This window comes from Neovison vison, chromosome 8 (assembly GCF_020171115.1).
Source record: "Neovison vison isolate M4711 chromosome 8, ASM_NN_V1, whole genome shotgun sequence".
Classification (NCBI taxonomy): domain Eukaryota; kingdom Metazoa; phylum Chordata; class Mammalia; order Carnivora; family Mustelidae; genus Neogale; species Neogale vison.
Genome location: NC_058098.1, coordinates 118,863,500 through 118,878,641, shown reverse-complemented (window position 1 = coordinate 118,878,641; position 15,142 = coordinate 118,863,500). Strand labels below are relative to the sequence as shown.

Below are 15,142 nucleotides of genomic sequence, written 5' to 3'. Positions count from 1 at the left end.
GAGGGGAGTCTGCTTCCCCATCTGCCTCCCCGCCGCTTACGCTCATGCCCCTCCCCTTTCTCTCTCTCAAATAAATAAATAAAATCTTTTAAAAAAAAATTACCCTCAGGACACCTGGGTGACTTAGTTAAGTGTTGGATTCTTGATTTTGGCTCAGGTCACGATCTCAGGGTCATGAGATCGAGTCCTGTGTCGAGCTCCACGCTCAGCAAAGAGTCGGCTTGAGATTCTCTCTCCCTTTCTCTCCTTCCCTCATCCCGCTCATGCTCTCTTTCTCTCAAATAAATAAAATCTTAAAACAAAACAACAAAAAAAACTATCCTCACATTATTTCCCTTTCTGATTCTGGAACCCACTGCAATTGCGCTTTCATCTCCACAAAACGTTTGTATCAAGGCCACCAGTGATCTCCATATTGCCAAATCCAATCTTCAATTCTCAATCCTCATCTTATTTGACCTATTGGCAGAACTTGACACAGCTTATTAATTTTCTCCTCACTGAGGAAAAAATTTCCATCCTTTTGCCTCCTACAGACACCACTCACTCTTAGTTTTCTTCCTGTCCCACTGTTCCTCCTTTAGCACCTCCTTTGCAAATGCTCATCTTCACCCTGATCTCTAAATAAAATTAGTTTGTCTAAGGGCTTAAGTCTTTGAACCTCTTCTCTTGTCCAAATTTTCTTCACTAGGCGACCACAGCCTGTTTAGACTTTAAGTATCATATATATACATATATATATATATATATGTATGTATACATATATATATATACACACACATACACACACACACATACACCCCCATATATACCTATATATATCTATATGTATATACCTATATATATACCCCATATATACTATATATATTTATCAACACAGTCTGGCCCTTCTTCTCTGTACTCCAGATTCATACACCTAGCTACCCATTTGAAATCTCCACTTACAGATATGTAAATATGCATCTCAACATTTACAAAGATCAAAATACAATCCTAAATTCTACATAAACACCTTAAAGTCTACTTCCCACCTCTACCCCATCTGTCCCTTATCAGTATAAAACCAATTCCATATTTCCAGTTTCAAGAGCCATTTCTGACTCTTATTTTACTTTACTGATCCTACTTTGTAAAACATCCAGAGTACACTGCTTCTCATCACCTCCACCACTAACCCCCAGCCAAAGCCACTGTCATCTCTCTCTTGTACTATTATAGTAAGTCTCCTACATTCTGTTTCCACAAAACAGACCATCCATACAATAGCAAGAACAATCTTTCTAAACCTAAGTCAAGTCATGTCACTTTTCTGCTCCAAATTTCTCATGAGTTGCCATCTCACTTGGAATAAAAACCAAGGTTTTTTTAATAGCCTACAAAGCCTCCTCATGATCTAGCCAATCTCATCCCCTCCTCTTCCCTTTGTACACGTCACTGCAGCTACACTGTCCTCCTTGCTTTTCCTCAATACTAAGCATATCCTGCTGCAGAGCCTTTGTACTTGCTATTCCTCAACCTGAAAACACTTTCCCTGGATATCAGCAGAACCTCTCTGTTTTATTATTTAGGCTCAAATTTTACCTTATCACCACATTTTTTTACTATCCTATATAAATGAGCACCTCTCTATCCATACTGTCACTCTCAATCCTCTTATCAGCTTTATTATTCTTAGCATCCATTAGCTCCTGATACAGAATATACAGGCATGCCTCGTTTTATTGTGCTTTGCTGTACTGGGCTACACAGATTCTGCATTGTTGTTTTTTACAAGCTGTGAAGGTTTGTGGCAACCTTGAATCAGCAAGTTCATCGGCACCATTTTTCCAATATTTGCTCACTTCTTGTCTCTGTATCACATTTTGGTAATTCCTGCAAAAGTCTAAACTTTATAATAATTATTATTATTATTACTATTATTTGTTATTGCTATCCGTTGTCAGTGATTAACTGATAATGTTTTAACTCACTGATAATGTTTTTTAGCAATAAATATTTTCTAATTAAGGTATATACACTATTTTCTTAGACATAATGCTATTGTACACTTAATAGAATACATTACAGTATACACATAACTTTTACATACTGGGAAACAAATTCATTTGACTCATTTTATTGCAATATTCATTTAATTGCAGTGGTCTGGAACCAAACCCACACTATCTTTGATATATGCCTGTAATTATTTGTTTACTGTCTGGTTTCCCAAGTACTAAAATGTAAGCACCATGAAAGTAGCAATTTTAGTTTATGCAAAATGCAGCACTGGGAGGTAGTCCAAGATAGCAGCAGAGGAATATGCTAAACTCACACCCAATGGACACACCAAATCTACTGCCACAAATCGAACAATCCCCTCTGGAAAAGACCTGAAAACCGGTTGAACATTTTGCAGCAAATGGTAAAAGGGCCACATCAAGCTGGGACGGAGAAGCAAGATGCAGTCTCCTCAAAATCCCACCCCTGGCATGGGGACCCACAATCAGGAGGAATCTCACAAATGCAGTTTTTTTTCCTGAGGAAGTAAGGGGTCATACCTCACATCAAGTACCCCAATCCTTGGGAATTGTAACAGAGAGATGAACCCCCAAAACATCTGGCTTTGAACACCAACAGGGCTCACATCCAGGACCCAAAGGGCTCACATGCAGACCCAAAGGGCTGTAGGAAACTGAGATACTTCTCTTAAAGGGCTCACATGCAGACTTAGTCACCCTGGAAACCAGCACAAAAGCAGCAATTTGAAAAGCACCCAGACTACACATGAAGGAGTTTCACTGGCTAATCCTACAGCATCTGTCAGAGGGGCAGGGGCCTGTTGGACCTCTCTCCAGGGACAGAGGCACTGGCAGGGACTTTATGGTTCTCTCCCTCTGCCTTGAGAGCACCAACAGGGTAACCCATCCCTGTGCTCCCCCATGCCCATGTGAAAGCTGTGTCTGCACAAGCCATGTGCTCTCCTATGGGCCTGCTAAAGCTGGCAGGCATATGCTGTCTACACAGGGGACACTCTGATCACTTGCTCTGGTGGCCGGGAGGCCTGCGATCCTGGGTCCAAAAGGGCTGTAACAATCAGAGAGACAATTCACTACAGAGACAGTACTTTGAAAAACATCCCTAGTCTTTCTGTGAAACAGGCCTATTTACTTGCCCAGAGCCTCAGCCTGAGCACCATACTTCACATCAGCTACACATCTGGAGGCTGTGAAGGTGCTTTCAGGGAAAGGAAGCCAGGGGACACCATCTTTACACTCTCCCTAAGCCTCACTACATTTCGCCACGACCTCCAAAAAGGAGCTTATATACTCATCTAAAGCCCTGGTTTTTGTCACTGTCACCCAGAGGACACCTTTAGATCACCTGGTCTGGAGGCCAACAGGGTGTACAATTACAGCCCTACAGGACTATATATGCCTACATATTTTAAAATCTGCTGCCTGAGGGTCTGGCTTCCAATCAGCCTATATAACTGGGGGTTGCTTGAGATCCACCCCCCAGAACACTGACAAGTCTTGGCACACTCTCAACAACTGGGACTTATCAGGAATAAATCAGACTGCTTAGAACATCACAAAGGTTTCAGAGAAAACGAAGAGCTAGGGCAAGGTTGAAAGATAAGGTTCATCTGCTATAGGAGGCCATTCTTTGAATACTCGTGCATAGAAACAAACACAGAGTCAAGCAAACTGAGAAAACAGGAAAATGTCCCCCCAAAAAAGAACAAGATAAAACCTCCCCCAAAAACCTCAATGAAATAAAAAGTAGCATTAAGAACACCTGGCATTTAGTTGGATACATATTTGCTGAATGACTAAATAAATAATAGCTTAAGTTACTATGCTATAAGTTAATAAAGATTAACTCATTTAATCATCAAAAAACTACATGGAGGTATTATTAATATTCCAATTTTACCAATGAGACAAAGGCATAAGAGATTAAGTTACTTGTATGTCACATATCATGTAAGTGGTACAGTCAGCCTCCTGTATCTATTAAATGAGATCAAGTCAGATCACACAAATGAACCACTTAACAAAACATTTGGCACATTAAATTACCTAACACTTATGGAATACTTGTTATGTGACAGACATTAATGTAGGCTCTTTGTTTGTATTTACTTATTTAATTCTCATATTCTTCAATAAGTAGATGCTTTTATTTTCACTATTTTTTATTTATCAGGGCACCAAACCTAATTCAACAGAAGTTACATAAAAGACACTGCTGTGAAAGAAATGGGACAAACTCCAACCTTTACTCTTCTCGGAAGACAGTTAACATGTGCTTTAAAAAATGTGTTTTGAAAGTTAGCACTGGAAACCAAATCAAAATGAACTGAATTCCTATCACTTACAGACACACTGTTAATTGTATTTGTTAGCCTGTAGTTCTAGAATGCCTTCTAAGATTCAAAGACAAAACAATCACAGATTTTCTTCATTAAAAACAAAAAAAAGCTACCCCTTCTCCAAATATCTGATCGCTATTCCATATTGCATGGTATTGTTTAACATATCTTTTTCGTTATTTTTTTAAGGTATTTTTTATTTATCTGAGAGTATGGAGAGCGCATGGGAGGGGAGAAGGTCAGAGGGAGAAGCAGGTTCCCCATGGAGATGGGAGCCCAATGTGGGACTTGATCCCAGGACTCCAGGATCATGACCTAAGCCGAAGGCAGTCACTCAACCAACTGAGCCACCCAGGCATAATTTATAATTTATAATTTTCATTATAAGGAAAAAGTTAGCTGAAGTAAAGTAGATCTTTTTACTATTTAAAACAGAACTTAGTCATTTATAGCAATCTGAAATCACCAAGTTTATACACTGCAAATTACCTTCTGTTTTGAAAGTCAGTTTTATTATCAAAAAATAAATTTTATAATTACTGCACCTGAGAAAATAGCCAATTCCTTTATCCTTCCTTTATCCTTGAGTTAAAGTGAAAGCCAAAGAAATCATGAAAATGACTAAATATAATTTCTTCAGCTCAAAATACAGCATTTATTAAATTTTTAGAGCCATCAGTAGATACTATTCTATATTAATAATTAATATATGAAATATTCTGGTAAAGAACCTTAAAACTTACGGTGCAATAATGGCTCTAGCAGGTCTTTTTGTAGACTGTACTTGTGAGAGCCAACCTTCTAGCTGTGCATTCAGCTGCGGTCCTATAAAAAGAGAAAGAAAGAAATTGGAGTTAGCAGAGAAATGTACTATATATAACCATACATGACACAAAATCCTTATTGAACTTATTTGGGACTAAAATAGCTTAATGGGCACTGGGATCATTAGTTTGTACGTTAATGTTTGATACTTAACCAACTACTAAGCAAGCCATAGAGAAGGCCATGTACTGATTAAACAAAATTTGCTTTTATCCATTTACTTACTGGCAACCATCTTCATTCCAGAACAACAATACGATCTATAATTTGAGGCACTGTTTAAACAAAATAAAACAAGAAACAAAAGACTCTAGGCATATGAAAAGAGAACACCTGAGTGACTGTTTACAGAGCACCAAAACTTGCCTTAATCACTAAAATCACATCCACGGAGTGATCACTCCCATACCCAAAACCTTTCCTTCTATCCAGTCCAGCCCCTACTCTGATGATCACATTGATAACCAGTGACTATGCCATGTCAAAAATCTCAATTTCAAGCATCCCACTCTCCTCACTGCCTATCTTCCCAGTTCACTTCTAGAAGTCTGTTGATTGCCAACAGATTCTCAGTTACTTTCCCCACTATCTTTCCTCTCCTTTCTTCTTCCCCTCTTACCCAGCCTGAGACTTGTTCCATCACTCTGAATCATTTCTTTACCTGTGCCCTCACTCTTGCTCCTCTTTCTCCCCCAGTCACACACAGTATCTTCACTTGTTCAGCTGAATGAGATGACAAACACAACCATATGAACTTTAAAATTATACCCATAAATTGCAGACCCTTAGCAAAGCTCAGAAATCATACCACATTAACCTCATAAACTTGCTCTCCCAGCCTTAAGGTAATTACTTCATATAGCTTCTCATTTTACCTTAAAGCCTCATTCCCCTCTCACTCCCAGCATATGATCATGGTTTTTCATTTTGTCAAGGAAAATCAGAAGATAGCCAACCCCCCTAATTTGCCAAGGACTTTCCCAGTGTTAGCACTGAAAGTCCTGCATCTAGGGAAACCTCTTAGTCACAGGCAAACCTGGACATTAGTCACCCTAAATTCAAAAGAGAACTACTTCCTCTTCTTACCATTTATTTTGCCTTCTCTCCTGTGTCAACACATTGACCTTACTCCTATCAAAAGTCAAACAAATTCTTTCTCCACTGGGTCCCATTGTTTGTCTTCTCAAGGACTCTGCTCCTCTAATTGTCCTACTCTCCTGCACAAACTTGTCCCTTTTTACTAGATCCTTACCATTAGCATTTTTCCTCTGGCTCTCTTTTTTTATGCATTTAATCATAAAATATTTAAACATTACAGAAGAATCTAGATAATAATAAAACAAACATCCATGTACCCAGTACCCCAAAAACCTAAATTTTAGTATTCTTTACTTAAGATCTTCCTTCATTGAGAAATAAAATATTACAGACACACTTGAAAACCTTGCTGATCCCATTATACATTTTCCTCCTCAGAGGGAAATCAAAATCACTTTCTGATTTTGGTGATTATCATTGCATTATATTTTTACTAATGTATATACCCATGAAAATATGCATTGTTCTGCTTACGTATTGTTCTGAATGTTTTTAAATACTACATAAATATACTGTGCATGTTCCTCCATAATTTGATTTAGTACACAACATTACTGATAACAGGTACTCATGCTGATTGTATAATTCTAGTTCACTCACTTTAATGCGGTATTATACTGTGTAAATACACCAAAATTTATCTATTCATTCTCTTCACAGACACTTGGTTGCTTCCACTGTTTCACTGCTAATATGCAATGTTACAAGTGTCTTATAAACATGTATTAAGAGCTTTTCTGGGGGCAGCCTGCTTGGTTCAGTCGGTTCAGCAACTAACTCCAGATTTCCACTCAGGTCAGGATCTCAGGATCATGGGATAGAGCCTGTGTCAGGCTCCATGCTCAGTGGGGAGTCTGCTAAGGATTCTCTCTCTCTCCCTCTCCTTCTGCTCCTCCCAACCACATTCCCTTGCTTTCCCTCTCTCTTGCTCTCAAATGAATAAAGAAAAAATGTTTTAAGAGTTCTTCTGGGGTTTAACCACGAATAAAAGTACTGGATCACCAGAACACTGCAAACTGCCCACTGAAGTGGCAGATCAATTTACCCATCAGTGTAAGGGCAAAAAATGAGAAGTCTTCCTGTTAAAAATTAGGGAAAAATGGGGGCCCTGGCTGGCTCAGTCAGTGGAACATGAGACTCTGGATCCCAGGGTTGTAAGTTTGAGTTCCACATTGGGCATGATGCCTACTTAAAATAAAATTTAAAAGTAAGGGAAGAGATTTGTCTTAGAACACAATCGTCTTAGAGCACTTTCTCTAGAAAACTTGCAATCGTAAATTCTTTCTCTATCTCTTGAAATATATGTAAATGTTTTTAAAAGCTACATAAGCTTCTAGGGACCTGAGCTGGCTCATTCAGTAGATCATGTGACTCTTGATCTGGGGATCCTGAGTTCAAGCTCCATGTTGGGTAAACAGCTTACTTTAAATAATAAATAAATAAGCAAGCAAGCAAGCTTCTAAGCAGCAACCCAGGACTCTCTGAAATGTGATTCGCACCAAAGGAGATAGCACCCTCTTTCCGCCGGTTTTTTTTTTCTTTTTTAAGATTTTTATTTATTTATATATTTGATAGAGAGAGACACACACAGCAAGAGAGAGAACACAAGCAGGGGCAGGGGGAGAGGAAGAAGCAGGCTTCCCACTGAGCAGGGAAGGGCTCAATCCCAGGACCCCAGGATCCTGACCTGAGCCTAAGGCAGATGCTTAATGACTGAGCCACCCAGGTGCCCCTTTCTGCCAGTTTTTGTGGGAAGACAGGAACCTAACTAGCTGACCATCTACTTCCAAGTTGCAAAATTACCTCCTATCATAAGAACACAAGTTTATTTTTAGCCAGTTACAAATACATATGGTCACCGCAATTACCAACTGATTTAGAATGAACTATGTGTGAGAAATGTTGCTATCAAGTCCTCTGACTTGAGCACTACTTACAATTTATCTTGAGAACATGTATGTAATAGGTTGTATCTGGCCATATAAAAGGGTGAGCTCTCTTTAGATCTCTGAAATCTCTTAGCAGATTGACTGTGATGTGCTTCACATTCTGGCTCAATGCTTATTTTCTTTCTCTTCTGCCTCTGAAGAGAGGTTTTTCTGAAATGGAGGTTTTGGTTTAAATTATATTTCTCCAACATCAGCAATGGTTAAAAATTCCCATTTCCCCTCATCCTGATCAATATTTGATACTGACAGAACTTTTAATTTTTTTGGCAAAATGATAGGTATGAAATAATATCCCTTTATTTCTTCTAATTTGTTTTTCCCTGATATCCACTGACATTAAACATCTACTGACTTGGTTATCCCTCTGTATATATTTAGGACTAAATACAGAAACAAGTCAAGTTTATAATGAACAGCCCATCTATAAAATGCCAAAGTACAAAAAACTTCTGATTTCAGCAAACAATGTAGTTTATTTTAATAACTTAAAATTAAGAACAATTCCAAAAACCATTATATTACATAAACTCATTAGTAACTCAAGGAAAAAAGTTCAGATTTTCAATGTAAATTTTTAGCTGCCAAATAAACTCTGTATTAACATAAAAGAAGTATTGCTCTAAATATTTCTACATACAGGAAGTTTACAAAACATAAAATGAATAATGGATAAAAGCAAAGAACATATTATCTCCCAATTTAGCCACTCTATTGCCACCAAATTCACTGATTTTTAAGCATTAAATTAAGGTCTTTTAGTAGTCCTTCTATAAAAGGACCAATTTCCTTAAAAGGTTCCTAAGGTAAAAGCTAAACTCCAAGTTTCTTAATTGTCTTTGAATAAGACACCTGAGCATATCTATTTATTATGGCTGCTTAACTGCTGATCCATAAAATATCAAGTTAAAAAATGAACTTGAGTTCTTCCAGAGAGACTGATACTCGGCAATATGGTATCCTTAACACATGAAGATGATGAACAAAATATGATTTGTATTTCAAATATCACTGGATTTGAAGGCACACTGATGAGTAGAAAAATCTGAAATATTGTTAAATCCTAGCAAAACTAATGGCTATGTCATTTTTCCCTGAGAAGGATAAATGGGTATTTACTTCTTTGGACAAGATATTAAAAGTAGGTTCCCAGAGGATCAATGCTTCAGGTACTTCCTTAGGAAACAGACAATAAATAATGGGCTGTATTTACTGTGATGCAAATTAACAACATTTCTGCTTCTATCCTACTTGAGTTGGACAATTTCACAAGGAAATTTATTCTCATGGTGACAAAACTACAGAGGTATTAAACATACATACACATACACACATAAACACACCCCTCCTCAGCCCTGCTTTTCCTATGCAACTTGTTAACAGAACCATTCTAAGACATGTAATGAAGTAAGCCAAAACGGTTTTCTACACTTTTCTCATTGGTTTGCTCTTCCTATTCTTCTTTGCAAAGAAAAAATTTTAGTGGTCTGCTCACTCTGAACAGAAATCATGTGTTCTATAAGCTCGTCTTTTCTATTAAATAAATTAGCACATCATGGTCTTAACTATGACTAACAATGTTTTAATGTCACAAATAAGATTTGTCTTCATTTTTTAATTGAATAAATGTTTATGGGACACCTATTTATGTGCCAAGAAGTGGAATGGATGCTATAGTTATAGCAATAAAAAAAAGACAGATGCAATGTCTGCCTTCATGGAGCTTCTGTCAGTGTCTCAAACACAAAGAATGGCTAATAGTTAAAAAACATCAGACACCAAGGCAAGCTAAAAAAAAAGACATTTTTGGTTAGAAGAGCCTTCTAGTGTGGCTCAAAGTATCCCACATAAAGAATGACCAACAGTCATAAAATTTTTTATACCATTCTTCTTTAGGTGGTACCTGACTATTGACACAGTAAATTAATTCCATGGGATTTGTTAAGGCAAAGTACAAGGAGCAAAACAGAAGCAAAAAACATAAAACCGAATGAAAGCACACTGTCAGCACCTAGTATTTTACTGGCATTCATTCTGTGAAACCTATTCAAACTAGAAAAATTAACCTGTAGTCAAAATATGGGGGGACAAAAGATGGGGGGACACGTGGGTGGCTCAGTGGGTTAGGCAGGCTCAGGTCATGATTTCAAGGTCCCAGGATCAAGCCCCACACTGGTTCTCGGCTCAGCGGGAAGCCTGTTCCCCCCTCTCTCTACCTGCCTGTCTGTCTACTTGTGATCTCTCTCTCTCTCTGTGTCAAATAAATAAATAAATAAATAATCTTTTAAAATAATAATAATAATAACAACAACAACAACAACAACAAGGATGAGGAGGAGGAAGAGGAGGAGGAGAAGGATGATGATAGAGGCACCTGGGTGGCTCAGTTGGTTAGGTATCTGCCTTTGGCTCAGTTCACGATCCCAGGGTCCTGGGATCAAGCCCCATGTGAGGCTCTCCGCTCAGTGGGAAGTCTGCTTTGCCCTCCCCCTCTGCCTGCCGCTTATTTATTTAAAATAAATAAATAAATAAATAAATAAATAAATAAAATCTTTCTTTAACAATAAAAAATAAGGGGCACCTGGGAAGCTCAGTCATTCAGTGTCTGCCTCTGCTTTGCCCTCCCCCTCTGCCTGCCGCTTATTTATTTAAAATAAATAAATAAATAAATAAATAAATAAAATCTTTCTTTAACAATAAAAAATAAGGGGCACCTGGGAAGCTCAGTCATTCAGTGTCTGCCTGAAGCTCAGGTCATGATCCCAGACTCCTGGGATCAAGCCCCACATCGGACTTCCTTCTCCATGGGAAACCTGCTCTCCCTCTCCCACTCCCCCTGCTTGTGCTCCCTCTCTCACTGTGTGTGTGTGTGTGTGTGTGTGTGTGTCTGTCTGTCTGTCTCTCTCTCTCTCTCTCTCTGCGTCAAATAAATAAATAAATAATCTAAAAATAAGATTTAAAAATTGAAAATTAAAAAATTTATGTTAGACTTTTTTTTTAAGATTTATTTATTTGACAGAGAGAGAAAGAGTGCGCACAAGTAGGCAGAGAGGCAGGCAGAGAGAGTGGGGAAAGCAGGCTCCCTGCTGAGCAGAGAGCCTGATGCGGGACTCAATCCCAGGACCCTGAGATCATGACCTGAGCCAAAGGCAGAGGCTTAACCCACTGAGCCACCCAGGCACCCCTATGCTAGACTTGTTTAAGAGTGGCTGCTGGATCTCTGAATTTTACAGGCCAGTAAAAATTTCCCAAATAAATGGGGGAACCAACACAGGGGTGTCAGTTTTTTTTAGTTTACTAAGAATGGATATTTAAAATATATCAACCATTTATCTATGATCACAATGACTTCATAAAATAAATAAAACCCAAAAGTAAGATGAGTACAATTTTAAGATAATCTTAGTCCTTTAAACTGAATAAATTAACCACATTTCATTGACTCCAAGATACCAGCAGTACCAACATGCACCATTATCTTATGTATCACTAAGACAAAAAAGCTCCCAATTAAACAAGGACATATGGCTACTTATCACTTAGAATGTTTTATTGGAAAAGCAGTACTCTGCGTTGTGGAAAAGCTATTTTCAACTTATTTAAACATGAATTTTGATACTCATGTTTATATTTTAAAAAGCAAAATAAATTCAAAGTATTCTTGGTATTAAAGAGGGCTCGTGTGGTGATAAGCAATGGATGTTATATGCAACTAATGAATCTGTAACACTACATCAAGAACTAATGATAAAGGGGATTGAGAGATACAAACTTCCAGTTATAGAATGAGTAAGTCATGGAAATGAACAGTGCAGCATAAGGAATATAGTCAACAATACTGTAATAACACTGTATGGTGACCACATTTACTGTGGGGATGATCCAGTAATGTACACAATTGTTGAATCTATGTTGTACATCTGATATTAATATTGTATGTTAATAATTCAATTAAAAAATAAATGAGATGTTTAAATAAAAAAACTAATGATATACTATATGCTGGATAACTGAACATAATAATAAAAAAGATTCTGAAAAATGTCTTCAAATTCACAATCTGATATCTAAATTGTTTTTTAACTCACAGTCATTGGTGCCCTTTGTTCTTCCATAAAATCATCCTCTGTACCATGTGGATAATTAGTAATGCAATATTTCTTTTAAAAGTGTTCCTCTAGGGGCACCTGGGTGCTGTGGTCGGTTAAGCATCTGCCTTCAGTTCAGTTCATGATCTCAAGGTCCTGGGATCAAAACCCATATCAGGCTCCCTGCTCACTGGGGAGTCTGTTTGCCCCTCTCCCTCTGACCCTTCCTCTGCTTGTGCGCCTTCTCGCTCTCTCTCTCAAATAAAATCTTTTATAAATAAGTAAGTAAATAAGGAATGGAAGGAAAGGAGGAAGGGAAGGAAGGAGGAAATGAAGAACAGAGGGAAGGAGGGAAGGGAGGAAGAAAAGAAGGAGTTCTTCTATTGCCTCTGGGACTCTAGTCTAAGCAACTAACTATACAAGTTCCCATGCCATACATTTCTTGATCTTACAAAAAAGTCACAAGATGCAACTAACCACAGGTTTCAGAAGACAGCTAGGAACGGCAACGGTAATCTCTTCCATAAATGGTCCCTAAATGGCACGTTAACTCAAACATCAATGGACTGCAGTTGTCCAGTCATACAAGCAGCATTGATCCTTGAATTCACATATATGTACACAGTGGCAACTATTTCACAACCAACAATGATGTTTAGGTGCAATATAAACTATACTCACTATAATATTCTGATATTTATTTCAATGCAGAATAGCAAAAAAAATTATCAAAAACCAGCACTTGAGACCACTGCTTCTAACTACAATGAAAAGTATTTCTGAGAAGCCTTACCAAGTACAATAATCTCATTTAATTTTAAAAGTAACATTTCTGCAGTTCTCCCCAAATTCTTTCTCTCATTATTGATGCTGTACCATGATCACATACCTAAAATTTATTGCTATGCTATTAACAAAACCTAGTATCTTATTTTTAGATACATCTCAAGGGATACTATTTGTTTTTATGTATCTGTGATAGGACTCCTCACACAGAATACAACATGCTCTTGAAACCACAAGAATTGTCACACTGAATCTAACCCAAAACTGTCTAGAGCATTACTGTATCAACCCTCCCAAAAACACTTTGCTGTGAAGAACACTGATTGTTCTCCTTGACAAAAATCTCAAAGGTTAGGCGAAATCCAAATATCTTGGATTCCTTTTTACTGACCAATTTATTTAAACATTTTAAGAAATTATTTATATTTTTTAGTTAAATTCTATAGTTCAGAATACAGTTGCATAAGGGCAATTACTCCTCCAATGAATAACCTTTAACGTAAATGAACCAACTCTTGTATTTGTCCAACTGGAAATCACTGATCACTCTTCAGCCCGCTCAAATAGTTTCTCAAAATTTTGACAAAGTTAATAGCAACTCCACTGGCATTTCCTACCTAAAAGGGTTCACATTTGATGGATCACAGTGTATTTCGCCCTTCAAGTCACTTATAAAACTGTAGTCTGAAAATAGGTTTAACAGTGATCCCATTAATAGTCCATTAATTTGAATTATCTATTCCTACTCCTATTTTCTATTGATAAACAAATTCCTTATCCCTATAAAATGATGTGACTAAATCCCTTGATAGTGCCTGGCTGTAGTATCTTATGTAAATTCTTTTTTTAGGATCAAAATATTGATTCTGTTTGCTATTTTTTATTGTAAAAAATATGTTTGGTACAGAAAATTGGGGGATTAAGTATTATGGGGTAAAAACCAACAATCCCACAATGATAAAAATCTGAAAATTAGTATTTTCCAAATTTCCTTATAAATCTTTAAAATGATCTACAATTCTGTACCCTGCTTTTATTTATATAATAACATTATTGCATAAGCATTTCCCTATATGACGAACTCCTTAAAGATATTTTATGGCTAAATAGCATTTCACTGAATGAATGGATCACTTCGTCCTTAAATATTTTTCCAATATAAGATGGTTAGGTTGTTTGCAATTTTTCTGTACTATTATAAAAAATTCTGTAGTATGTGTCTCTATTTCATATTTAAATTTTTTTATTTTTTAATTTCTCGGAAAATGGAATTACTATGTAAATCAGTATGAGCTGTTTTAAGATTTCCATATATATATTCAAAATGCTATCCAAAATTGCATCCATTCATAATTATTCACCATGTATGACAATGACTGTTGCACCATAACCTCAACATTCTCATCAAAAAAATGTTCTGAAAGAGAAAGTAATTTAACCCATTACCCTACTTGATAAAAATTAAAATCTAATGTCCTTACATCTAGCATTTGGAAAACCAAATATTTTATTTCTTGAACCAGAGCAATTTAACTTCTAAGAAAAATATATTTTGGCTTCTGAGATATTTATTTTTTACTTGGACCACGGAATAGCAATATGATTCTTACCAGCCACAAATTTCCCATTACCAGTGTTTAGCAAACAACTACTAACCACAGGTCTTTATAGAAGACAAGTCAAATTCAAAATCAAGCCTATTCTGCTGCATCATGCTGCTATTTTAAATTATAATCCTAGAGATTTTGATATGCTCCTTTAATTAGATTTTTAACTAATGGGGGTCCTCCAACAATAGTCAAAAAGAGGTCTGCAGACCAGAATCATCTGATGTATTTATTTAAGGAAGAGATCTCAAGGTCTTACCACAGAGCTACTGTCACAACAATCTCTGGAGATGGCAACCATTTTTCAAAAACAAGCTTTTATCAAGCTCTCCAGCTGACTCTGATATTAATATTAAAATGTGGACGTGGATGGAACTAGAGGGTATTATGCTAAACGAAGTAAGTCAATCAGAGAAAAACAATTATCATATGATC

At 37.0% G+C, this 15,142-nt stretch overlaps 1 protein-coding gene across 2 annotated transcripts in view; it reads right to left on the bottom strand.

The window, feature by feature from the left end:
- MEMO1 (mediator of cell motility 1) overlaps window positions 1–15,142 on the bottom strand; it is a 115,693-nt gene that overhangs the window by 56,655 nt on the left and 43,896 nt on the right. For both annotated transcript variants that reach the window (XM_044261819.1, XM_044261818.1), the window contains one exon: window positions 5,101–5,182. In XM_044261819.1, the coding sequence (XP_044117754.1) occupies window positions 5,101–5,182 (82 nt within the window). The remainder of the gene's footprint in view (window positions 1–5,100; window positions 5,183–15,142) is intronic.